Here is a 26,837-nt window from a genome sequence, read left to right as displayed (position 1 = left end):
GGAGGTTATTTTGATCCCTATCCAGATCCTGTCCCTCTCCCTGACAACTACCAGAATAAACAGCAAGAGACCAGGCTGACTGGAAGAAGGCCTGGAGATCACAAAGGTGAAAGGATTGGAGCTATCTATCTAACAGTTTAAGCCTCCAAGTACATCTTTTTCTCTTTTTTCTTTCTTCTTCTTCTTCTCTTTTTTTTTTTTTTTTTTTTTTTTTCTTGGTCTTATTCCTGACGGAAGGTTGTGCAAAAGGAAAGGTTTTGGTGGGTACGCATTCAGAATCAAGGTTTTTTATATCTCTACTTTATATCCCCAAAGCTGTAAACTATTTCAAGAGCTTTCCTCTTTGAAAGATACCCCAGATTTTGGACCAAGATTATCAGAGACAAAGCAATATTCAATTGCTTATGACCATATTCTCAGCAGCCTTTTTGGTGTCACCTGTTGGTAACATACATTTGACAAAACTGGAAGTTAAAAATTACAATGGTTACTGCAGTTTTCTAAGTGCTAAGCTTACTGTGTGTGCATGCAGAGTGAAGTGATAAGGTGGGTGGACAAACAGTTTCACTGTGCCTTTCTAAAAACCAGGGCATTGTTCAGAACCACTGTCTTGGGAGATACCACCAAAAGCAGTTGAATATCTCTGCTAGTGATGAATGGAACAGAGCAAGTTTCTGAAATGTGATAAGAAGATAAAGATGGCATTAAAATTGCCTCAAATGTCCCTTAAAGTTAGATTACGTATGCTGTCATAAGGCAAATGGAGGACTACGTTTATTTATTTTTTTACATTAAAACCATAAAAAAGCTTCTGTTAGCAAATTAATGTTAGTCTCACAGTGAAGATGTAGGTGAACTAAAATAACAGCCATGTTGCCCTGCCTGAATTACCACTGGATAGGTTGCATTCTGTGTACGACATTCTGTACTGTAATGGTTGCTGAAGACAGTGTTACTATCATATGAATTTTATCCAGTGTAACAAAAATGAATTTGGCCAGCTTTCTTTCATTTTCTCATCATGGATCTTCGACAGGTAAAAAGACTCAATTTCAAGAAACATACTGAAGGAAAAAGAAGGGCAAATAGCTTGCTCCTTACTTACCAGATGACTGCCAGCCTGATCTCACTCAACTGGACACTGCTGCCTTTGTGCCACCTGTGACCAGTGACACATCAGAGCAGCAGTTGTGTCCCGTGGATCCCCAAGGGGTGCTCCCCACACTATGAGTTGTGGTATCCACCCTGTGCCTAAACCCTGCTCTGTGTTTCACATTCTCCACCCTGTTTTCATTAGCTGCTTTTTCAGTCTTACATCACCTATTATGTCTGTTGGCAATTAAAGTTCTGTAAACTGTAATGTCTTGGTCTAGTCTTCAGAGTCTGTGCATGTCCCCTATGCTACTTTAGGCAGCACTCAGTCATTTTACCTGTTTTGCAAACAAACAAGTAATATTTCGATTATTAAACAGATTTCTGAGAGTGCTCTTTGCTCTTTGTTATTTTTTTCTTCCAGAAGCAAGTTATTTTTATATTTAGCATAGACTTGGTATCTCCTTGGTGGATACGTACATCTGATTTACAAATTATTGAAAGAATACTGGAATGTAACACCGTGAAGACATAACTGAGATCCTTGAGTACAGTTCTCAAAGATATGTTATGCTTGCATTAAAAATGTCCCATCTTTTGATGTCTAATTTTAAACTTGTGCAGCCCTAGCCTTTGGAGGTGGCAATTACAAAGCTGGGAATTAAAAGATTCTAGATTAAATTAATGAGAGAATATTGGTAGTTTATTAGTCTAGTCATAAAAAATATTTCAGACTAAAAACCAGTCAAAGTTGCTAGTCTTAATACTGGAGATGGTTATTCTTCTTCCACATATGTTGAAAAATCTGCTCAATTTTATGTGCTATCATTTCCCTGAAATATGATTTCCAGAATTGTTGTGTTTGGGATTTTTTTTTACTCAATTAAATTGTATTAATTATAAACAGCAACAATAAGGTTCAGCATCTCAGCCAAAAAAAAAAAAAAAAAAAATCATTTAAATCATGAGAAAGAAAGGTATTTTCATATGGTGCTGTTTAATAGAGGAATAGATTGAGCTTCCTGACTGGGCTATTTTGTATGACTGTCAGAGAAAAGCAATGAAAAATATTAGGGCATTAGCCTTTTTAATGAAACAAAATAGCAGTATAAAATGTCTTTTTTTTTTTTTTTTTTTTTTTTTCTGAGAGAGATGTTGAGTCATTTCAAGGTAGAATATGTCAGTCTGGGGAAATGCACACTGGTAATTTTTCACTGGATATATTTGCATGTTGAAAATATTTTCAAAATGCAAAACAAGTTTTGTGCCAAGAAAGTGACTCCACAGTATGACCATCTGCAGAATAGGAAATACCCTTGGACAGATTTGGAACTCAGCATTTGGTTCCGCGTGCAGATAGCACAGTAACTAATTTTAGAAGATATCAGGATTAATTCTGGTGTTAGCCTCTGCCCAGTGATTAAAATGGCACATGGCAATTTATTTAATAATATATTTTCTGAAGTTCCCAGTATGTTCAACAAAAGCATTAACTCAAACCTTGCAATTGTTTGAGTAGATTTAGTATTCACAGTGTTTTTAAAAATGGGCTTAATACAAATTGTCAAATTTCATTTCGAATTACCTGCTTACCTGACATGCATCTCAATGTGCTGTCACCTTTCTCAGGTCTTCCTTCCGCTTCCAGCATTCACCGCATTTGGGAACGCTGAGTTCAGTAAAACTAGTATTTTACTGAAAGGAAGGACTGTTACAGGAAAATCTATAGTGCTTTGTTAGTGAATAGGAGGATGTGTGCCATGGCTTTTCTGCTGTTCTGTGCTCTCTCAGCAGGGCCACAGAAACCAAGGCTGCCCTGCTGTCCCCAGCCCTTCTAGAGCTGGTTCATTTTCTGTCACACAATCAAGCCATGGTTTTGATCAAGAAGGGTCCTTGAGTCAGATCGATCTGTTGAGTTACGTGCTTTATGCCTGGTAACGTGGAGATGCCAAACACAAAAGGCAGTACTAGAAATATTACAAACCGCGACCCTGCACCAGAAAAACTACATACTTGTAAACAGTTTTGGCCAGGCCAGAAAATGACCAGAAAATTTCCTTTCCTTCCTGCTCACTTCACACTGCTGCAAAAGATAGAAAATGAGGGAGGCAATAGGAAGAGAAAGGAAATTATGGACAAATTTAAAGCACAAGCACACTGAATCTAAAATGCAAAGCCTTTTTGTAATAGGCAAAATGTATGAGGGATCTTACTATGTCCGTTGTGCCACTGATAACAATAAGGATGGGGACAAAGAGGATGAAGTTCTGGTGGTGCATCTGTGACAGCAGTTTGCAGTGGGGGAAGGACAACTCTCTCCTTGGCAGGAGTCTTGGGCTTCCTGCCACATTGCCTTCAAAGGGTGCAGTGCAGTTTAAGAAGGAGGTGGAAAACAACAATGTTGAGTTCAGTGACAAGATAAAGACCTCTGTATAAAATAATGTCTGCTGGTTTTGTAATACTAGGAAAATTTTTTCTGACAGAGAAGAAGAAAATTTATTTCCGTCATTACATTTTCAGAAATAACCTATGTCTGAGTATCTCATGGCAATAAGCATTTGTGATGCTTGTGTGCTCTATTTCTAAGACATATCAGAGCTGCTTATTTAAACGAACTTTTTAACCTTCTAGTAGCTGCTTTAACTAAAAGATTTGTTTGGGTTCGAAGAAGTGCTGTTTTGAATGTAGGAACGGGGCACTGTACTGTGAAATGGGCTGCTATTGTAGCTGTGATGGTATAAGGACATAGACAAGGCAGAATTTGTAGCGAGAGGCAATTTTATTAGATGAGCAGATGTAGCTGGGAGAAAAAACAAGCTCTCCTCTAGACCTGAAGAAAGGATCTGAAAGCTTTTTGATTATTTGTTTCATTAAATCTTGCTTCAGAGTGGCAGGACTTTAAACCTGCTGCAAGGCCTGTTACTCCCTTACTCTCCTCCCAAAAAACACGCAGTTCTTTCAGATTACTTGAACTTTGGCCTGCCCTAAGTAAAACCAACCCAGACTCAATTGTATATTAATTACTGAGTATGTATAGGTAAATCTGCGACATTTGCTCAGCTATTGCGTATTGAATGATGAAACATATATGATGTTTCTCTCCAGACTCTCTCGTTGATCCTATGCATTCACTTGATGTGTTGTTGAAAAAACATCCTGTATATGGCACAAAATTAAAATAATACATATTCTTATCAAGATTGTGTTTCTATGCTTTGAGTATTTTGACTGTTCTTTATTTCACAGTTAATTGCATTTCATTCTATATATTTTTGGCATACAATACATACTTTTTGCAAGATTTTAGGTCTAAAGACAATGAGCTATTATTCCCAATTTATATTTAAATAAACAAGAGTTGCAATCAGCTTTACTGGACTCCATGCAACAATTCTATATTGCAGTGTCAGTAGTGCAGGTCTATTAATAGTACAGTTAGCACTGTAGATAATTGTCATAGGAATGTCTGGATATGCACAGTAGCACATTTTAAATAACAGCCAGATGATTGACCATTTTTGTAATCTTTTGTTAAGTACCGAAAGTAAATAAAGGATTTGTTGTTGCTGTACAATTTGAAAAAAATTAGTAGTACATGGTTACTCTCCTCATTCAAATTCACTTTCAATGTGATTTTCTTTCACTGAATGTTGTATATGGTGAGAAGAATGAAGAAAACAGAGGAAAAGTGTGTAGGGCACTAATTTTGATTACAATAGCAAAAATATCATGAATAAATTACTTAGCTCATATTGAATATATTATGAATTCAAATTGTGTCAAAACATACTTTGTACACCATGCGTATTACCAAGAATATTGCAGGTTTCTGATATTGTCTAAAGCCAAAAAGGTGGTTTTGCAGTGTCTGAAGAAGTATGTAGTGAGATAAAGAATTGTTACTAACCCTTGTTTTACAGGAAAGTATTCAAATAAAGGTGTAAAGCAATGTTAATTAAATGCATGTATTGTGTTCTGATTCCTCGTGGCCTAGTAAGATACAGGAATGAGAAGTGGAAGAAAGTATTAAAATAAATATTGTAATTTAAAGCGATGAAAGATATTTTTTGTAGTGTGAGGAAACACTTTTATCCTTTGCAGTTTTCAAAGTATTTTTCCTTGCATTAATGTTGGGCTGCTTGTTGCCTTCTGCTTTACTCTGAAGTAGTCTAAATCAGAATGGTGGGTCTGTTACTGATGAGGAGAGCTCACTGACTTGCTAACTGTCCTCACATGTGAACAGAGATCCTGTCTTTTCTAGTGCATTTCAGAAGTACAATGAAGAAACCCACATGTTCATTTGCCATAAACCTTTTTTCTGCCTTTTCAGGGAAGCAATCAGTCGTGTTTGTGAAGCTGTACCTGGTGCCAAAGGAGCCTCCAAGAAACGAAAGGTATTCTTCCCTTCTTGTAGTGAAGTTGACTGTTTTTTCTTAGTTCACACCAAGGAGACCAGCACAGCAGGCAGGAAACTTAAAGCAACTTTGAGAATTGCAGATCATTATGTATTTAAAGTATTTGCTCTTCTCACACACTGTATGCTGCCTCTCTCTCTTTGTCAGAATCTTCTTTTACAGGAATCTTGAAGTAGGAGTACATCTCAGAAACAGACTGAAGCTTGTTCCTACTGTAGAAACTGCATTTGTGTGTGTGTGTTTTCTTTTGTAGATTTGCAGGTGAAAGGCTAAAACCAAACTAAAAGGGATGCCTTTTCATTCAATACTTGAGCGAATTGTGAAAATCCATACTGGAAACTACTGAAGAGTTCAAAAGTATACATTATTTTGAAAGTGACTAGATCTGTTTAAGGAGCATAGCTCTTCTGATGACATTTAAAGAGTTTGGAAATTGCTAGTTACTGGAAATTGAAAGAATGTGCCCAGCAATTTCGTGTTTCACATGCTCTTCCCTGAGCAACATTGGCCTAGCACACTGATTACTATACTTTGATTCTTATGTGTAGTGGGAATTAGGATCTGCAAACAAGGAATGGAGGAGGCCTCAGCTTGGCCCCTGCAGCACCATACGCTCTTCTACACGCCCATGAGCAAAGTTGGGATTCAACGCTAAGCCTCAGGGAGAGAGTGCAGAATGAAATTAACTGTAACTGTTGTGTGTGTTTCTGGATGCAGAAGAACAGGCAGGTGAAAGTGAGGTCTGCCTGCTTGCCACTGCCTGGCCATCTTTGCAGTCCCCACAGAATAGAGAGACTGAATTCTGCTTCTGCAATAGGTAATGTTCCCAAAATAAGGCAATGGAACCACATCTGTGACAGCATAATTGGAAATTGTCTCAGAATTGAAGTTGTGATTCTTGTCTTCTCCAGGAAATTTATCTCATTGGCAGTGTTAGGTTCTCCAGCCTTGACTTTTAAACCAAAAAAGGCAAAATGCCTTTTTTGTAAGTGTTCTATCATACAAAATGTAGGAGTCTTACATGCCTAGTGAGACACTGGATTACTATGTTTAGGAGTAGTGTCACTTATTAGTTGTGAAAATGAAGTACTGTTCTTAAAATAAATCTACTGGTGGAGAAGAAATTTTGCCCAGCAACAGAATATCAGCAAAACGTTAAAGACAAGTTATCTGTTGTCAGGGTGTAACTTCCATGGTTTTGCCTCTACTGGTTACTGATATGGTTAAGGAGGCTTCTTGAGGACAGTGGCACCGTTAAGTGGGGATCATCAGGCATTAGCTGGGAAGGGTTTAAAAAAGAAAGAAGAATAGTTACAAGAGCTTGTTTTAAAAAGCTTCTTGTGAAAATACTGTCTCTGTAACATTATGAATTAAAACCCATGGAGCACAGATGTTGCATGCAAGTAATAAGTAGTCAGTGTGCTTTTAATCAATCAAACTGAAAGGAAAAAGTTAGCAATGAATTTAAGCTTTAAGGAGGAGTACAAGATTGGCCAGTGTGGTAGAAACAAAGCTTACCAGCCTTGCAGGCACTGTATCTCAGATACATTGGCAGAGGAACACTGCCTTCAGTCACAGCTCTGCTTTCATAATCTCATTACCAACATGCATGTGCAGCTGTATATCTGCAGTGAGTGCATGGCTTGGTCTGCTGTTTCTGCAGGGCAGCCTGCTTTTCAGGCTGCATCAACCTAGACAAGACAGCTGTATGAGCTGCCAGAGGTGGGAAGTTTGTGACCTATGTAACTGCTCTGAGGTAACCCCTCAGGTTACACTTTGATCAGGCATCAAGGTATACCTACCTAACTTGTAATCACTGTTAGTAGTAGTAGTATAAATGAGATACTATCTCGAGAGGAAAATAGCTGTTCCGATGAAGTGATCTTTCAAAGGTTAGCAGCTTTTTAGAAGTTTTATTGTTTGGGATAACCCTACCTACAAGAAAGGTCACCCAAGTAAATGGAGCAAAAATATGCTTTTCCTCCCCCAACAGACACCGAACAAAGTTCTGTCCAGCATCTTGGGAAAGAGCAATCTTCAGTTTGCAGGAATGAGCATAATGCTGAATATTTCTACTGCAAGCTTAAACCTTATGACTCCTGATATGAAACAGGTGAGTATAAGAATGACATTAATTTGTGAGTCTTTTGGCAAACAGCCTAGTATGCAGTTATTTGTAATCTACCAAAATACTGGCTTAAGGTGTAATTACTCAACATTGTTAATAAAGTGAATGAAAATAGAATATAAATCATATTAGGAGTCATATTATGCTGCAGCATTCAACACAGATTTGATTTTCTCCTTACCATGCTTGAGGTTTTGCTCTTAAGGGACCCGTAATTTGAAAAGGCATTTACGGGCTATAGGAGTTCTTGTTAGGCACAATTACAAGCATTCAGAGTGTTCAGAGAGGTGCATCTGGAGTAGGTGACTAAAGGACGGAATGTGCAACCCTGATTTTTTTTTTCATTCTTCTGTCTTAAAGCCTTGAAGGGCAATCTGTTTCTAAAGTGCTGCTAAAAATATAGCTGGAGGCATTTTGCAGTGCAGTGAAATGCCAGTCTTTTCAAAAGACTAGGCAGACTTTTTCAGGCAGCCCATTTCTTCTTCTCTGTGCTGAAGGTACCCTACAGACTTTGGAGAATTACTGCATTGGTCTGTGAATTATGAATGAGATGAGAAAAATTCTTGCTCAGAGTATAGAGAAAGCAGTCAGGCTTGTGTAGTCACAGCTATGCTATTTGCAGGGAGCCTCATACTGTGATAAGGCACACAATTTTCTGCCCAGATGGGGGAAAAAAATTTTTTTGCTGGCTTCAAGAGCATCAGGATTACAGAAGAAAATGAATATACACATTGTGTGATAAAAAACCTACTGTTCATTATTATATTTTCACTGATTATATTTTCAGTGATTCTTATCCTCCATTTCAAAAGCATTGTAATCTTCTACAACGAGCACTGAGACTATGAGTGCAGTGTTATGGTTGCTTGCAGTATTTTGGAGCATTATTATGCAATATATAAAGAGATGTTTTTCATTAGGCCAGTTGCCCACAGTCAGAAGCATAGGAACTTGATCTATTTATATTACATCTATTTACCTATTTATAATATACTACATCTATTTAAAAAGTGCCAGACCCTGAAAGTGATTTTGTTTTCAGCCGACATCAGAGTAGAAATGCAATTAAATGTTATATCCCTGAAAAGGATCCTCCCCCACATGCTTTGATTTTTCTCTGTGAGTGATGAGCCTGGTCTAGCATAGAATGGGGAGTTTGGTGGCCCTGCATGTGCAGGGAGGTTGGAGATTCATGATCCCTGAGGTCCTTTCCAACCCTGGCCATTCTGTGATTCTGTGATGAAGTGATAACCAGTGAGCTGAAAAACAAACAAAAAAAAGGAGTTGACAAAACTGTTTCTCCCAGATCATTATTGTTCTGGATGCTCCCAGTCTGAGAAACATCTGGTTTCTCAGAGATCCAATTAAACTATTGCCTCTTGTTTGTGCTGAGCATTTGACTTTAAAATAAGCATGGCTCTGCTCTTGGAGGCTTCACCCAGGAATATGGCTCTGGGCATCTTTTTCCCAGAGGAGGTGAAATGAAAGAAAAAAAGGATGTTGCAGGCTCTTGGGTGGCAGGGAAGCAGTGGCTTATGTCCCTGCACAAGAATGTTGTGATCATGCTAAGCAAAGGCATACGGAACCTTTTTGTTTTCTTTTGTTTCATTTTATTTGTTTAAAGTGCAGATCTGGGTAAGCTGAGGTTTTTCCAAACAATTTGCCAAGCAGAATAAACTCCTTCATTTAAATTAGGGCAAGATACCAATTATCTGACACTCCTTTCAATATTTTGTATTTGGGGAAAAAATTTAGTTTGCCTCAAACTAATCTAAAATGTTTAACTATGGAATTTGGAAAGAAAAAAAAAAAAGAAGTCTTACATTTCCTTAAAATTTGAAAAAATATTTTTGAGGCAATCTTAATTTTTCTTTTTAATGCTGAAGAATGAGATGTTTGCACAATACCAAAGGTGCAGAAAATATCTATTAGTTCACTTTCATTGTTAGTTCACTTCCTTTTTATGGAAAAAAAAGATATGGAAATTCTCACTGCTGAATACAGAGTGGTGGTTCTGCATTGAAAACTTAAAAATTAAGGATAAATCCTGAGGCTGCTGTGGAAAAGGAAGAGTATTACAAAGGTAATGTTCTATGTATGAAATAAACACTTTGAGTTGTCTGTGTTGATTCTATCTGACTTGATGAAGTTTTCTTTTTAAGGAAGGATGGTTGCTAATTCTTTTAGATCTTTAAAATTCAGGATGAATAAAGACATCACAGAATTTTTTCTACTGAGTCATTCTTCCCTTCCCTCCTCTACCTGCTCCCCTCCGCCTCCAAAAAAACCCCAAAACAGTTTTCTTAAATTTATGGTTCCCTCTCCAAGTGAGGGATTGAAATGTCCAAGGCACTGAGTAAGAGGCCTGTCCTAAAACAGATGAAAATACTTTGGTATGAATTCTATGAATAAAATGACCAAGAGAAATTTTCTCTCAAATGACCTTTTCTTTCTTGGTTCATACATGATTTTATTATTAAAAGAATAATAAGTTAAATCTCAGGACAGCAGTGCAGCAGAACTGTTATCCTTGTATTAGAGGTTCACTACAATTCATCTCTTCAGAGAAATATCTTGTTAGTTCAGACTGTACATAAGCAAATTGAATTTAGTCATTTCAAAGCCCTGGAGTATGCCTGAAATTTTACCATGATGCTAGACTGCAGCTAGATTGAAAATCCCATTTGGAAAGAAAAAAAAAAAAGTATGTTGCAAACATTTATGTTTGCAACATAAAACAATACAGAGCTATTGGAAGGAATATTAGGAACTTGAGCTGGTGTGCAGGTTGGCATGATGTCATCAATTTCACCATCATGGTATTAGCAGGAAAGTATTTTGATGAAGGGGACCCTTTGCTTCATTCATTATTAACTGTGATAAAGAAAGCGAACTTTAGCAGATTAAAAATTCTCATCTGGACTCTGTATGAGAAATCCATATGAATTACTGGAGTTCTAAGAACATTTAACAATTTTGCTGTGTCCTGCCAGGTTCTAAAGAATATCAGAACGAATACATTCATCCTTGAGTTTGTTTACATTCTCATGTTATAGATGCACTCCTTTGTAGATATAACACAGTTTATTTTGATCGCGGTTTTGGATTTTCACCCCCAAAGAGGGGTAAACTGTGAAAAAATCCTACTGACTTGCACTTCATTGTTTTGATCTTTTGACACAGATCATAGCAAATCACCATATGCAGTCTATCTCTTTTGCATCTGGAGGTGACCCGGTAAGCATTTATTTTTAAGCTTTCTCCCACACAGATAATGCTTTGAGAACCGTGTTACAAAATTTATTGTATAGCTTTCTGAAAGAAAAATACAACCACCATAGCTCCTGCTTCTTGTTTCATGAATTCTTCTTGATTGTTGCCATCAAACTCTTTTTGAGGGAAACTAATGTCAGGCAGTCACAAATCCTGCTCTTTGAATGACTGAAAGGAAAAGTATCAAGGGCTGCAAGCATTCATATAAAAACTGGTAAGTGGAGCTCCATTTTTCATTGTAGGATAAGCAAATGGGTATTGTGTGAATTTTCATCCCAAATGTTTTTTATTTTGTCGTCTTTGCAGTAACATACAGTTATGTTGCAGGTATATGTATAGGTTTTTTTCCTTTTTGTCTTGAAGAATACAATGAAGAGTGCATTAAGTACTGCCTCCAGGTATACTCATTACACACAGGTAGTTTGAAGACGGGCTTTCAGAAAAGGCTAGATCTTTCTTTGTAATTTTGCAAAGTTTTTAGATACACCTACACATTTGATTCATTTTAGATCGAAGGACAAACTCTGGTTGTGCTTTATCCTGTCTTTATGAGTGGCCCATCCAAAGGCATAATAAATGTGCTCTAAAAGTATTTCTCCTTTACAAAGAAGTGAAAGAACTGTAAAACAGGACAGTGCTTTCTTCATAACCTTAGGAATATGAGATCTTTTAAGCCTAGACTAATTGTATGAACCTACTTTTTGCTCTGTCATATTATCTGAATTTATCTGTCACAGAGTACAGGTAAGGTGACTTACAGCCTGCCTTTGTAAGCTATTTCTCAGTTAAGCTGTTAAGTTGAAGACTGGTGGCATTTCCCCTGTGCATTTTACTGTCCTTGGTAAACATAAGGGCAAACATCAATCTTTGAATAGCTCTGCTGAACTCAGTTAAGTTCCAGAAGGGAAAAGGATACCATGTCATAATAATCTGAGGAACAAAAAATGGATTAACAGCAGCTTTCAAATACAACAGATTGCAATGGATGCTGCAAATGAACAATTATTGAAGTAGGCAGAGGAGTGATTAGCACAGATCTCTGCCTCCGTAAGAAGATTCTTTGCTCCCCATCTGCCACCCCAAAAGCTAAGTTGCACACTGCCCACTGATAGAGTGATTTACCAGAGAAGAGGAGAAAAGCAGTAGCGACTGAATTTGGAGTAAACAGGCTCTTCTAAATGTTTTGAAGAGAAAATTATACTACTGAGTCAGTGAGCTACCAGAGAAATCAAAAGGTATGGCGTGAGAGAGCCTTTGAGAGACAGTGAAATTGTGACATTACTTTCTCAGTATGACCACTCATATGATCTCATCCTGGAGGTGGAGGGGGTAGGTGTGGCACTGTGCAGGCTCATCTCAGGTGGCTAGAATATGACACAACTTTAAATCAAAAGCTGCTTCATAAATGTTGTGGTTCGGTGATTTTTTGTTGTCAGTATTCCGCATCAGAACATCATGTGGACCAGCGGCAGTTAAAGAGTTAATGTTCTGGTCCCGTTTTCTGCCTTTTATGGGCATCCTGATGGGAGGAGAGGGGCGGCATCCCTTGAGGACCTGGCGGGAAGAGGAAGTGAGGTGGAGCTCCGGAGAACCCCAGGGGCTGCCTCTGTTTCCGGCTCCAATCAGCCACGTGTTTCTCTCGCACCGTCTTGGTTTGACTCGCACTTTGAGTGCTCTTGTCACTCTCGTTTTGTTTGATTTGGTTAATTTAGTAAATTACCGTTCCTCCTCAGATCGTTGCCAATGTGCCTTCTCAATTAAAACTACCTGCTAGCTCTCTGCCCTTCTCCCTCTCCCAGAGCTCACGCAGCCGGGGGAGGGAGGGAGGGAGGGAGGGAGGGGGGGGGGCGGGGGGTGGGTCGTGTGGCAAACTGTTAGTTTCCTTCTTTTTTAAAATCTTTCTCCTGGGGCCTGTGCCCTCCCTATCACGGACTTATATCTAGGGATGACCCCGTGACAACTGCTGGTGGCTCCTTTGTGCCAAGAGCACAGGAGAGAAGGCAAATGTTAGGTATGTGATGCAAGGTACTGCTTTATTAACCCACCTGTAAGGAATTCAGACAGAAATTTAATCAGCCCCTTAATTGTGTCCCCTTGGTTGAAGGTTGCTGTCAACAAACCTTATCCACAAATCACAGTTGAGTCCTAGTCCATACACTCATCTCGTTGTATAAGATTTCAGATGTAGGCATAATGGCCATACTGCACAAAATGTGAGAAGCTGAGATCTGTGCCTGAACTACTCCAGGGAATACTTCCCTTATAGTGAATTTTGAAGTTTGATTTATTCAGAAGTGGGTTTGCCACTACTCCTCGACCCATCCATTTTTTCTACTCAGGCTTTCTGCCACACGTTTTTCCTAGCTATTAGCTTTGCAACTTTCCTTCTACTCTCTAAGTGTTAATTACCTTCATAACTGAAAATATATCCAGCAGAAGAGTGTTCCTTGGTCTTGTAGAACTGTTTGAATACCATCTCATATTTGCAATATTTCTCTTTGCAATGAGTCAGACCTTAGTAGTGATGCTTAGCCAGTAATGTAAATACGTCTTCTTATTACCCATGAATGAACTACACTGCTCAATATTTCTGAGGGCCATCAGTTCTGCTTTTTCTGTCACAGACCCCATTGCTTATTTGTATTTTGAAAAAAACTCTCTGGGTACTTGAAAGATGAGGACTTGACATTTCTATTCACCTCTAAATTAGGCCTTATCCACATCATTCTACTAGATTTGTTTAATTGATTTTCCAGGACCTTGAAAGAGATTTTTAAGTTATGCTGGAATAGACCATCATACCAAAACATGTAAGTGTTTTTATTCATTTTAAGTTGTGCATAACATGTCATATTGAGCCCATACTCCCAGGAATATGTACTCTGGACTGCGATAATTTGATTTAACCTGTGCAAATTTTTTGCATTCAATGTCGCTAACTTTTTTTCAGGATACAACTGACTATGTTGCATACGTAGCTAAGGATCCTGTTAATCGGAGAGGTAAGTTAGAAATGTCTGTTTGGCATCTATTTTCCCTGGAGAAACATGGACTATTTATGATGTAATTCAGACTTTTCTGCTCCCTGAAAAAAATAAACGTAGCCCAATAAAACATTGCCTTGGACAGAGTAATGGAACAATTGTGTAGCAATAAAGAACATCCACATGCAAGTTGTTTCTGAAACCTGGAAAAGGCCTTTTCTGTCGTTCATTTCTAAATTTCACTCAGAAGAAAACTTCATCTTTTAAATCAAAAGCCAGTCTGCACAAGCTTCTAGTCAACAGCTGCCTCAATCAGGATGCAAGAAGCATCTTGATTAACTCTTGTGATTAGGAGGCTGAATCTGTCAGAGCTCAATTCATGACTTATTCTTCCTGGTAGAATCAGATATTTTTACCAAGTGTGAGCTTTTGAACCAGCTTGCTGGAGGCTGTAAATCTTCTTTCTCTGTGAAGTTTTATTAATGCAGATTCCAGGTTCTATTTCACTGTCAGTGAAAAGTCAGGAATAGGGAACCTGTTGCTGATTGTGTTCAAAGACTGAGATCTGGTACAGTCTCAAATATAATAGCAAATTATAGGAAGTGTGAGCTACAGTGTGTAATAATGGATACATAAAACATTCCTGCTTGTAATGCAGAAAGCATTAAGTCTTAATACTAGATGCAGAATATTGTATAACATACCTGACAATCTATTTATTATCATAGATTCATAGAGGAAAAAGACTAGCTCCAAAGCATGTCCAAAGTGGTCCATATTAGCCAGCTTTCTTGGTTGCTTCTTCCCTTGAGGGTTCTACCCCACAGTACTTACCAAGCAGACCCTTGAAAAGGCCAAGCCTGCTCAGCTGAAGTCCAGGGTATTGAGCTTGTTGTGTGCTCTCCTTACTGTTCTAAGAATCTTGAAGTCTTGAATTTCATGGTCACTGCAGCCAAGGCTGCCTTTGAGCTTCACATACCCCACATGCTTCTTCTTATTGACAGGAGCGAGGTGCAGCTTAGCACATCTCTGTTATGGTTCCTTTATCACTTGGAAAACAAACTTACCATCAACACATTCTAGGAGATCTCCTGGATTGCTTATATCCTTCTGTCCCTCCAAAGATATCAGAGTTGTTGAAGTCCCCCATGAAGACAAGGTTGTGTGAATGAGAGGTTAACTGTCTGTTAGTAGAAGGCTTCATTTGCTTGCTTCTCCTGGCCAGGTGGCCTATAGCAGGCCCCCAATATAATGTTAGCAATCCTTTCTTCCTTTTAATCCTTACCCATGAACTCTCGTCAGCTCCTTGTTCATCCCTGGACAGAACTCAGTGTGCTCCAGCTTGTCACTGACATAGAATGTGACATCTCTGCTTCACCTCCCCTGCCTGTCCTTCCTAAAAAGCCTTTATCCTTCCATTCCAACACTGTAGTCATGGGAGTCTGGGATAAAACTAAAGTGGGATAATATTAGTAAAACAAATTATGGAGTGGTTAAGTATTTTATAGTTGGTGTTGTTATTAATATTTACTAATGTCTTTATAAGCTCAACTTAAACCTCAGAATTTTCTTGCAGCTTGTTATTTTGAGGTAATTACAGATGAGTTTTTATGAGGTTCACAGTCTTTATGGACCTGTTAACGTTGTGGAACTGATTTGTGCTCTCATCTATTATAGACATAAGCTACAGCAATTTTATTTAACTGTTAAATGTTCCATTGTTTGAAGTTCACTGTGCTTGCTTTAGGGTTTATTGAAATACACATACCATGAATAGGGCAACTATGCCTGACATGGAGATGCTTTGTCACAGGTCAGCGAATCCCTGCTGCACTGCATATCCCTGCTGTATTGCATGCACTCTAACATAAGTAACAGCTTCCATTGTGTTAATCTTTTTCATGTAGCTTGTCATATACTGGAATGCTGTGATGGCCTTGCCCAGGATGTCATCAGCACCATTGGGCAAGCATTTGAGCTTCGATTTAAGCAATACTTGCAGTGCCCCTCTAAGATACCTACTTTCCATGATAGGTGAGTATGATTACAGAAGATTGCTAAGGAATCTACTACTTCATATTTATTTATTAAAATGTGCTGTAGAAAAAAATTGCTGAAGAGGAAAAGGATTTACATGCTTCAGAAAGAGAGTTCTGCTAAATTGCAAATCAGGTTTGCCTATTTAATATGAAAAGAACACAACCATTTTAAAAGAATGCAGTAAATCTGGATTCCATAGTACAGTTACTAAAATGATCATGTATTCTCTGTTTATATGCAGAGCTGGATGGCTAAAAGTGAGTGTAATTTGTGACTTTTCCTTATTGTTGTTACTCTCCTATTCAATTTAGATAAAGTGAACTAGAGTTGCTGGGCTTCCAGTATGACTAGTGATGTAAACAAATGTTAAATTCCGACTGAAATCACAGATTCAATCTTTTGATTTCATGAAGTTATTCCACAGTTACTTGAATAACTTTGAAGATTTACTAGTGCTAGAGTAGATAAAATTAAAGACAATGATTTAGAGCTTAGTCAGTCAATGAAGTAATAATACAACAAAGGATACCATGAAATTAAATATTTTGCTAATGCAGTTTTTACTGACTGTTGAAGGTAAGTAAAAACATCCTTTACTCAGACTAAGGAATTCACCCATTGCAAAGGGAGTTTTCAAAAAATTAAAGCAAATTGTCCAAGAATGAGTCTGCAATCCATCATTCCTTCCTGACTTATAATGGTATCTGAGTTTTCCAAATAAGATGCACAAGTGATTCCCTAACAAGCAGTTTCAACATGCTGCAAGTATCTGTAAGTGCTTTGTGAGTGAAGGATAAAATGAAGCACTCATTTTCTTACAGGATGCAGAGTATTGATGAGCCATTGATGGAGGAAGAGAGTGCAGCAGCAGAACATCCCTATTATAATAATATCCCAAATAAAATGCCCCCTTCTGGTGGCTTCATTGATGCCAGGCTCAAAGCAAAGATTCCCACTGCTGCAGACACAACTCAGGTCAGTGCAATTGCATCTCTGCCTTCTCACAGATGGATCTGAAAAAAAGTCTTATAAAGTGGATACATCAGGAACACAAATGTGTGGCTAGTTCAGTTTTGAATGATCAGTGAAGATCTAGGAGACAACAGACTAGGCATTTTGAGAGCAAAGGGAGATGAATTCTTTGTGGTGTTAAAAAATTATGTAGGTTCAAGGAAGATAAACCCATTCAGGATTACTGTATCTGTAAACACCACATCTGTCTCAGTATGAAATGAGTGCACATTAACTGGAAAAATAATGATACAGAGGTTTTTGAACAGTCTAGCGTAGTCATTGCTAACAGTTACTTATGTTAATAACTCAGCAGCAATTAGTATTCAGCCAGATTCATACGTAGATCTTTCATCTCACACTGAAATGAAGCCTAATAAGATATTTCTGCCAGCATCGTGGTTGGAAGTTTAACTGCAGTACCTACATAGCCATGTAAGTGTTTTAGATCCAGCCCAGTTCTGCTGAAATCTCTTAGGGCCCTGTCTTCAAAAAACATTCTCCTATCAATACCTGAGCGAGTCTTCCAGTAGCAGTGTGACTCTTTCAGCTATGGAGAGTGCTTGGGGTGTCCATTGATCCTACATGTAGTTTCTTTTCCCATAGAATGTCAGGGCTGCCTAAGGAGGCAAATGCTCTGAAGTGTCATTTGAAATTAATAAAAGCAGGAATGAGTGACGTTTTCATGAAGGTCACCAGTAATATCTTATTCCTACACACATTCCTGAAATATATATTTTGACACAATAATAAATCAGAAATGAAGAATGGGAGTACACAGAATACAACCAAGGGAATTGTCCAAACCACTCATAATATACCAGACCGTTATAAAGATTTTCTTTGCACATGTCCATTCTAGTTTGCAGCAGGAATGAAAAAAGAGAAGATCTATTACCAGAATCGTCACGTAGGAGACAAATTCAATGAAGACTGGCATCAGGAGACTGTTAAGCAAGGTGAGACTTGCTAGTTTTACCTTTAATACTGCAAAACATCTTGGGTGTGCAAAACATGTGGCAATCTGATGCCTTAAAGCCTTAAGGCAATGAAATGCACTTCCCTGATTCCTTTTGATAAGAATTTATTGCTGATATCAACGTAAAGCATATGATAAATGCCCCTGGATAAATTATTTAATGTACAGTTTTATAAAAATGTATATTTTGCAGAACAACTCATATATGGATTTAGCCCAATCTTTCCACCATATAGCTTGCCACATCTTAAAGTGTGTATTATTTAAAGACAGGCTTTTTGGTCTTTTCGGAAAATTTGATCCATGAGAATATGCAAGATGGAGTTTCCATCTTCCAAAGGAAGGGCCTAAAGTCAGCAGCTATTTTAAAATATGGAATAATGCATGTGTTTGCACATGATTTGTGCTCTAAAAGTAACAAATACTGTGTGGTTTTCATTTTTCTGTTGCCTGTAAATTATAAGGAAATCACATCAAAATGTCTGCATAAAATTTTACCCCATCCATTCTTAAATGACAGCTTTGAGGTGTTTCTGGGGACTCTATTTTCAAATGCTGGAAAATGGTATCTGCTGTTAATGTGCAGCAATTTGGGGATTTTGTTTTATTTCCTTTCCTCACAAGTCCCCAGCTGAATATTAATTTTGAAACTCACAATCCTTATTTACAAAAAATTCCCTTCCTTCTTGAATAATTAAAATTCATTGAAACACAGTTCTGTCCACTCATCAGCATTTTTTCCTACAGGGTTCATCAGTTACTATCTTTCCAGCTCCCATTTCAGCAAATTTTAAACGTATGGTGATGGGTTGTGATTTTATCATTTGGTCTTTCTAACAACACTGTTCTGTAAAATAAAAAAAGTAAGAAGAAAAAAAAATCTCTTAAATTTTCTTGGATCCCTAGATATTTATTGTATGCCAAAAGGGAAATCACCAGCAACCACTGCAGCAGAGATGCCAACGTATGTGAACACACAGCATATAAATATGGAAAGTCTATTGGCACTTCCAGCAGATGCTGAAAGTGACATCAGTGGAAACACAGATAGTACCAAAGAGAGCAGCCCAGAAAAGGATCTGTTCGACATGAGTAAGCTCCCTTTCTTTTCATTCCCTTTCTAACAGGAAAAGCAATATCTTTATGCATTAATTCTGCATACAAGTAATTATAGAATTGTCCAGATGGAATTTTAGTGTTCCAGTGAACTTAAGAAGAATTTTAGAAATCACAGGGGTTTCATATCTGACATGGTTAAAAATGCAGTTGACCAAAGTCTTGAAGCTAATTTGTACTAGATATGTGTTAGTCTGAGCTGAAACTTTTGTTGTCCACAGCATCATGGCTATCAGTATGTTATCTTTTCCTCTGGGTAGGACTACAATCCTACTGTCTCGCTCCAATTTATAGGAGGGAGAGGAGGTTCTTTTATTATCTATATACCCAGCATGAGATTAAGAAGCAATGGTTCAAATGTTGGTCCGACCAGTTTATTACAAATCTTAATCAGGGAAATGGGGAAGGGGAGGACGGAGGCTATTATGAATTAGGGTAATGGGGAAGGGAAGGAGGGCGATAGAAAAGATAGGGAAGAAGAGGCAAGGAGTCTTTATAGGAAGCAAGAGGGACATAGTCACCACCATGGATCCAGTGCGGTGGGTCGTCAGGCAGAGTTGTTCTGTTGACAACAACAACAACGACCATGGTGATGATGGCCCCTTTTCAATGGTTTCAAAGTGGTGAAGTCAGCTATCTTTGGAGTGACAGCTCAAATCCAAAGTGGTCGAGTCAGCTCTCCTTTGAGTGGCAGCTTCTGGCTCTGGGATCTCAGCAGGAAACTCCTTTGTTCCTATCTTCCTGGCCTTGCCAGCAGATAAGAGGGAGCAGGGAGGCGCCAACTTGTGTCTTGCCTTCGCGGGATACAATGGCATTGTCCCCCAGCCTCCCATAGCAAACAGGAGTTATTTGGTCACAGGCTAGTTCTTCCGCCAGTAAACAGTCCTGAGCACTATCTTCCGAAGGCAAACAGTTCCAAAGATGTAAAATTGTCCACACAGCGATGTTGATTGCCACACAACATCCATCACTTGCCTCCTCAACAAAATACCTAAGGAAGCAAGCTTTGAGCCAAAAAAACAAAGAAGGATTCTCACACCTACCTAGCTATCTCTTTTGACTTGGGAGTCAGCTTTCCCAAAGCCAGTATCTTATCTACTGTCTTAAAATAGAGATTTAAGCATCAGCATCAGCATTATTTTGCTGCTGATTATACCCATATACAGTGTTTTTAGTACTGAGTTGGTACTTAAAAAAAAAAAAAAGTGTGGGGAAAGTTGTTTGATGAATAGGAAACTTTTCTTGTTATTCTATTCTTTCTGTTGCCACTCAATAGCTGATATGATTTATTCCATTTAGGTCATATAACTAAAAGGCAGTGAGACAAAGTGATAGGTGCCTGCATGTTATGTATATAATAACCTGTCTCCATTTCTTATATCTCAGTCAAAACTGTCTTTCTGACATGCTTTCACTGATTTTAGAATGAAAGAAAAAGAGAGGGGAGAAAGTTAGACAGTGTACATATGTATGAAATAAGAAAAGTCTGCTGTCTGAAATTATACATGTTAACATTGATTTGTAACAACTTTGCCCTTAAAATACAGACATGCTTACCTCTATACTAAACATATTCTTTTCCTAAAAATGAAAGCTGACTTCTCATGTTCCAGCCTGTGTTATACTTTATTGACCATTGAAATATAATGGAAAAGTAGTATCTGAAAATATGTCAACTTGAACAAAGTTATTAATTTGTCAAGTTAAACACAGGCTTTGTGCAGACTGTAATGTAGTGAAGACATGCACAAAATAGATTCAAGAATTACCCAAATCATGACAGCTCTGTATGTGTCCTTTTAATTTGACCTAAAATAACTTCTCAGTGGTTCTCTACAAGTATGGCTACGTGTCCCTAGATTTAGAGCAGTCTATTCAGAGCTTCTGTAATGCTTCACAGTACTGCTTTGCATATATTCTTTAGTAAAACTAGCAGGCACAAAAAAAAAAAAAAAAGTCTTTATAATATGCTCTAGTTGGCCAGATGAAAATCTGGAAAGAGCAAATAGCTTCTGTTAGTTAAGTATAGCCTATAATGAAGCATACACTGACCAATTTACTACTTCTGTAAGACTGCTGGGATATTTAATACATCTTTTTCATTGGGATTAAAGGTTCAGCTGAAATTTAAAATATTGTTTCACGAAGGCTGATTTCACTGAGGTAAATCACGCCACAAGTGTCAGTCTGCCTCTGTATCACAAAGTCCCCTCCCTAAGCTGAGACTTCAAGGAGGCTGAGTAATCAGGGTGACTGAATCTTTCTAGAGATACCAATGGCCTGGAGACTCAGTAATAGATAACTGTTAAGTGAGTATGTTGCTTGATCATGGAACAGATATGATTATATTGACTTTGTGCACCAGTATTATGCAATTTATTTGAAATGAGACTGAATGATGTAACTAGTAAGGCAAAAGGACAGCTTTGCTCTGTACCAGGTTATATAAATACAACTGTTGACAATGGCCATTTCTGAAAAAAATCAATGTTTCAAAAGCTCCTGCTAAGGTTCACTTTGATTTTTGTCACTATTTTTCTGCATGTCACATATTATTTTAACATATTACATTCCTTGGTCTTAGTATATGATATAAATCAGTAGGCCCAGCACCCCACCTTTCTCTCTTTTTTTTTCTAAAGATAAAGAGAAGCTGCTGGAACACAAAATAAGCACAGTTTAAAATGACTGGAATATCACTGTTTTGCAATTTGATTTACCTCTGAATAATCTTGCACTTGTTTTATTTCCACAACCAGAACCATTTGAAGATGCCCTCAAGAACCAAACGTCTGAGCCTGTGCTGAGTAAATTGACTTCTGTTGAATGTACTAGTCCTCTCTTATGTAGAGCTGCTGACTGGACTAGAACAGAAGAGCTGAGTATAGAGCCATGGTATCAAGGAGAGATGAGTAGGAAAGAAGCTGAACAGCTGTTAAAGAAATGCGGAGACTTCCTTGTGAGAAAGAGTACCACAAATGCAGGTTCTTACGTATTGACAGGCATGCAAAATGGACAAGCCAAACACCTTCTTTTGGTGGATCCAGAAGGAACTGTAAGTATGACTCAGTGATGCAGGAGGTTTCCATCTCTATTTTCTCTGAGTGTTTAATCTTATTTGCAACTGATTGTAATTACAGCTTCATGTTAAATGCAGGTTACATCCATTTCTCTCCTAATGCCTAGGCGAAGATGTACTGCATGAATTCTGCACATTGTAGGGGTAGGTGAAGACATCCTGCTTGACTTAGGTAAACTGCAGGAAGCCTAGGGATGAGGTTCCCCGGTTTTGGCCACTGCAGTATTGTCATACTCAAAAGTGTAGCTGAGTCCTTATCTAATCATCTAGCTACTGGTGGCCATGCAAGTTCAACCAGCAGTTTTGAGGACCAACACCAAGTCCCCCAGGCCATGAAGTTTTCCAGCCCTGAAAGCTAGGAGACAGATGGGTTAAAAGCTACACTATCACTTTGTTGCACAGGGACTCCTTTAACTGATGAAGCCTCCCAGCAGCAGCACAGTGAGTGCCAAGAACTTCTTGTTTTTCTAGCTGTCCTGTTGTACTTCCAGGGAGGCTGAGGCAGGCTTCAGTGAGCACTGGTGTACATTAATCTTGGCTCCTGGTAGCTGGCAACTGGCAAATCCTCTTATGCTATAAAGAACAGTATTAAAAGCCACAAAGTAAATGAGAAACTCCTGGGAACGAGATGGCCTGTTGGCATCCATTTCAGCTGAGAAACCTGCAGAAGGAAGACCCAGGAGAATTGTGCTAGTCTTGTAGACTCTAACCAGAATAACCATAGCACTCTCTGGCCTACTTATTTACTTTTGACACATGAGGGCAGTCAAAGACTGTTTTTAACACTTTTATGTGCCAGCTTGGGCTTTACCGGTAGGAATAGCCTCCTCCTTCTTTAAAATGTTGGTGGGTGCTGTCTGACTCCTGCAGTCGGACCCACTAATTCTTTCTTAAAAATAAGCACTGTAGGCTACTTTCTGCAAGGAATATGTTGCTATGTGGTGTGGCAAGTGCAGAGATTTGAAGCCAGGAGGTATGGAAGCCTGATGATAGTTGTGTATCTGTTACTCCTCTGGCTGGCAGGGAGTACCAAGGCCAGAGATGGTTTCTGCACACCTTGGCAGGGCTCTCCAAGTATTTCTGCTGCTTTGCAGCGAGTTTGGCTGAGTTGGGAGGCACTACTCAGTAATGAGCTATATTTAGGTTCGTTGAGCTGTTTGTATGAATTGTGAGGACCCGACACAGCTCCTGAGCAGCTTTATTTGCAATTTGTCACAGTCATCCATAAAATGCATATGTGTGGCAGGCCTCAGCAGTGTGCTGGTGGCATGTACTTCTCTGCATGGCCTCAGAGTGAAAAAAAAGCTAGTTCATACAAAGCGTGCCTAACAGCCACTTCACACACAGATTATCTAGGAGCATGTTACAGCCCCTCAAGGTCTGTTTTGAGAGCAGAGATAACTGTCCTGATGCTTCTACTCTGATCCAGCTCAAACAAACAAACAAACAAACAAACAAAACCCCACTTGCTCAGATAAGGCATGCTAAAGATAAGGACTGCGAACTTTCTACTGGGTTTAGGATTAGAGCTTGAACAGTAATGAGGATGATGTGTGCTGCTGATGGTGAGAAAGTTCTAACATGATTTGGAAGGACTGAAAGTATCTTGGTTTGAATATAGGTAGTGAAAGTTCCTGATGTTATAAATATATCTTAATTTGCAAAATATAGCTTTGAATAATGACAGGAAGTTGTGTTTTAAAGAAGAATAAAAAATCACGAGAGCCTGCTAGTTTTCTTTAGTGAGGCAGCCATGTGTAACTGAGTGGAAGGCATCAAAGTTGCTTGTTGTTTCCTTTTCCTGTGACATTGTATCCCAAATTCTAATAATGTTACCAGAACTTTATTATGAAGACTGAAATATTTCAAGTGAGGTGCTCACTGAAGTACAGTATTTCTGGAAAGCTTTAACAGAAAAATAGATTATAAAAGTTGTTATCTATTTTTGAGAACAGTTGAAGGAAAATAGATGATATGCTTAATTTTAGAGCAGTGTCTATACACTTTTTCTTGCGACATCGTAGTGCTATCCCAATACAGAGCACTATTTCAGCTTTACTCTGCCTTTGGAACTATATGCCTGAAATAGTTTTAAATGTAAAAAGGAAAAAAATGTTTTGAGAAGATGAAGTTATAAATTTAAATATCTCTTTGTAATACAAATTAGGTTTTGATCTGTTCTAGCTGCGACTGGTTTACCTTGTAACATTAATTTTCTCATATCACAGATGTAATAATTCATTCAGGATACTGGTACAAATGCTAGTAAGAGGGTCAGAGAAAATTACATTCCTTGTCCTAATGTGTTTCAGTTTCAAAGTCCCAAGCAGATACTATGCGTGCAGCATGGGGCAAACCCAAGTCAAATAGCAGTGGTATTTGGTCACCTTCAGGGAAAGGGAATTTTCCAGTGGAAGCCAGCGATGTTTGTTGGTACCTTCTTTGTTGAGGAAAAGGCAGAGGTGCTAAAGTGCACAGAGAGGTTCTGATGTTGCCAGAAAAAAAAAAAAAGTAAAAAAAAAGTAAAAAAAAAAAAAAAAAAAAGTGAAAACACCTGAAAGGAACCTTTAATTTCTTGAAGAAGAAAACTTGAGCTAAAAGTCCATCTTATGGTAAAGCAAAATATTGTATGGAAACTTTTCAAGCAGATCAGGTGTGTGCTTTCATCAGGTGTAAAAACAGTATACTGGCCCATAGATAACTAGCCAAATATCTATTTGGAGAGACTAAAAGAGTCATAGACAAAACAGAGATCTATTTCTACTGTTTCTGATGGAAGAGCAATCAGTGTCTAAGACATGATCAATTGCCCCATTTCATCCTTAGAGAATTTGGTGTAAAGTTAAGGGAAAAGGTATTTTGCTGCTTAATCTATCTTCTTGCATCCTTTTTTTGAAGGTTCGTACAAAAGATCGTGTCTTTGACAGCATAAGTCATCTCATCAATCATCACCTCGAGAATAATTTGCCAATAGTTTCTTCTGGGAGTGAACTCTGCTTGCAGCAGCCTGCTGAGAGGAAACACTGAGTCTAGATAATTATTTCAGTTTTTGTAACTTGCAAGCTATAACTGGTGAAAACTGCAGATCTCAAAATGTATGTTAAAAAAAAAAAAAAAAAAAAAAAGCATATTCCCCTATAATTCACCAGTATATTTTCTTTAGTTTTAATAAACCCTCTTTCACATGAAAATTCTCAATGCTTTATGTGGACATGAAGCCACAACAGAAGGCTTTTTAAAAAAATAATTTCAATAAAATTGTTCCGATTCTCTGTTGTGAATATTAAGTGTATATGTACACATTATACATAAATACTACATGTATTTATATTTTTCAAGTCAGTCTGTTGATGGTATAGGACTAATCTTCTGTTACATGTGTTTTTAACTGAAGAAAATCGCCAGTTGTGATTGTTCAGATAAAAACAGAATACAGCAGTCTCAATTTCTCAAGGAAAAAAAAAAAAGAGCAACTTATTTATGATTTTATCTAAGAAGCACAACTATGGGGATAACCATTGGATCACACTGCTTAAATACTATGTAAGGAGAATGAATTCAGCAACTTGTACTCCAACTCAGAATTTTAACATGAAAGGATTTTTAAAGTGTTATTCAGTGTTATCGATATCAAAGCCATTTTATCTTTCTGATGTCAAGTCTGAATTCTTGTATGATACTACTCAAAGCATTTATATGTAGCTTTAACAATGATTTGGTGTGATCTCTTTGTGTACAAGATGTATGCACTTGGTTGTTTTTAATTATAATATAACAATATTCTGCAACTTGAATTTATTAATTTGAGTGACAAAGTTATTTGATTAATTTGATAAAGTTCTGTAATTGTAGTGAAGAGCTAGGTATCCTTGACTGTCGGTTTCCAGTGGAGATGTTATATACTGATTAGACAAGTAATCTTGTGTTTAGTTGGTTTAATACAAAACATGAATGGTTGGTAAAAGACGTTTGAAAAAAGCTTTTCTTCTTACAAAAAGTGAAAACTATTAACACTTAGTGATCAGTTTTGCAAATGATGTAATTTGTGTTTACCAAGTTACTAGGTACCTCTTCCAAAGTATAACTTGACTTCGGCCTTCAGCAAGTGATAGTACAAATATCAGGTTTTCTCTATATATCAAAGATGCATTTCTGGCAAATACATCCTTGACTTTTGGTACTGGGAAATGTTTTAATGAAGGTTTGTGCTGTTCAAGTGCAAGGACTATATGAATTTATCTTCCTAGAACCTGTAAAATGTAAAATCATTGAGCCAAATTCAATAGACACAATTCCTGTTATGGCAGAATTTTTAGCCAGAGCCACGATATAGCCTTCAGCATTTCAAGGTCACCAGCATCTCAAATCAAATAATAGACTTGATTTGTAATGGCCAAAACTCAGCAGGATAAGTCTCGGTTATGCACCTGCCTGTGCTAAAGTAGCTTTTAAGATGTTTGCTTTTAAGGATTTTGAAAGTTCAAGAATTTGTTATATTAAGATCAAACCGATGAAAGAATTCATTTGGAATGAATTCAGACAACATCATTATATATGTGTGTGTGTATACATGTATATATATAAAACAGAAGGAAAAATATGCAAACACAAAAAAACTTACCACAACTTCAGGTAATTTTCTTAGACTTTTTGCTCTGAAACATGGTGAAGTTGCAACTTTGGAAGGTTTTTTTGTTCACAAGAACAAAAATTGGTAAGG

General features: G+C 37.9%; 1 protein-coding gene across 1 annotated transcript in view; it reads left to right on the top strand.

Annotated features, from left to right (window-relative positions):
- SHC3 (SHC adaptor protein 3) overlaps window positions 1-25,144 on the top strand; it is a gene marked incomplete at both ends in the record, with an annotated part of 52,300 nt that extends 27,156 nt beyond the window's left edge. The window contains 10 exons of the mRNA XM_079548444.1: window positions 5,423-5,486; window positions 7,501-7,620; window positions 10,819-10,872; window positions 13,859-13,910; window positions 15,800-15,926; window positions 16,754-16,907; window positions 17,806-17,902; window positions 18,829-19,014; window positions 21,798-22,093; window positions 25,016-25,144. Of these exons, the coding sequence (XP_079404570.1) occupies window positions 5,423-5,486; window positions 7,501-7,620; window positions 10,819-10,872; window positions 13,859-13,910; window positions 15,800-15,926; window positions 16,754-16,907; window positions 17,806-17,902; window positions 18,829-19,014; window positions 21,798-22,093; window positions 25,016-25,144 (1,279 nt within the window). The remainder of the gene's footprint in view (window positions 1-5,422; window positions 5,487-7,500; window positions 7,621-10,818; window positions 10,873-13,858; window positions 13,911-15,799; window positions 15,927-16,753; window positions 16,908-17,805; window positions 17,903-18,828; window positions 19,015-21,797; window positions 22,094-25,015) is intronic.
- Between the last annotated feature and the right edge of the window lie 1,693 nt (window positions 25,145-26,837).

This window comes from Tetrao urogallus (assembly GCF_951394365.1).
Source record: "Tetrao urogallus genome assembly, chromosome: Z".
Taxonomy (NCBI): Eukaryota; Metazoa; Chordata; class Aves; order Galliformes; family Phasianidae; genus Tetrao; species Tetrao urogallus.
The sequence above is the reverse complement of the archived record's forward strand: the minus strand, read 5'-3'. Positions and strand labels throughout refer to the sequence as shown.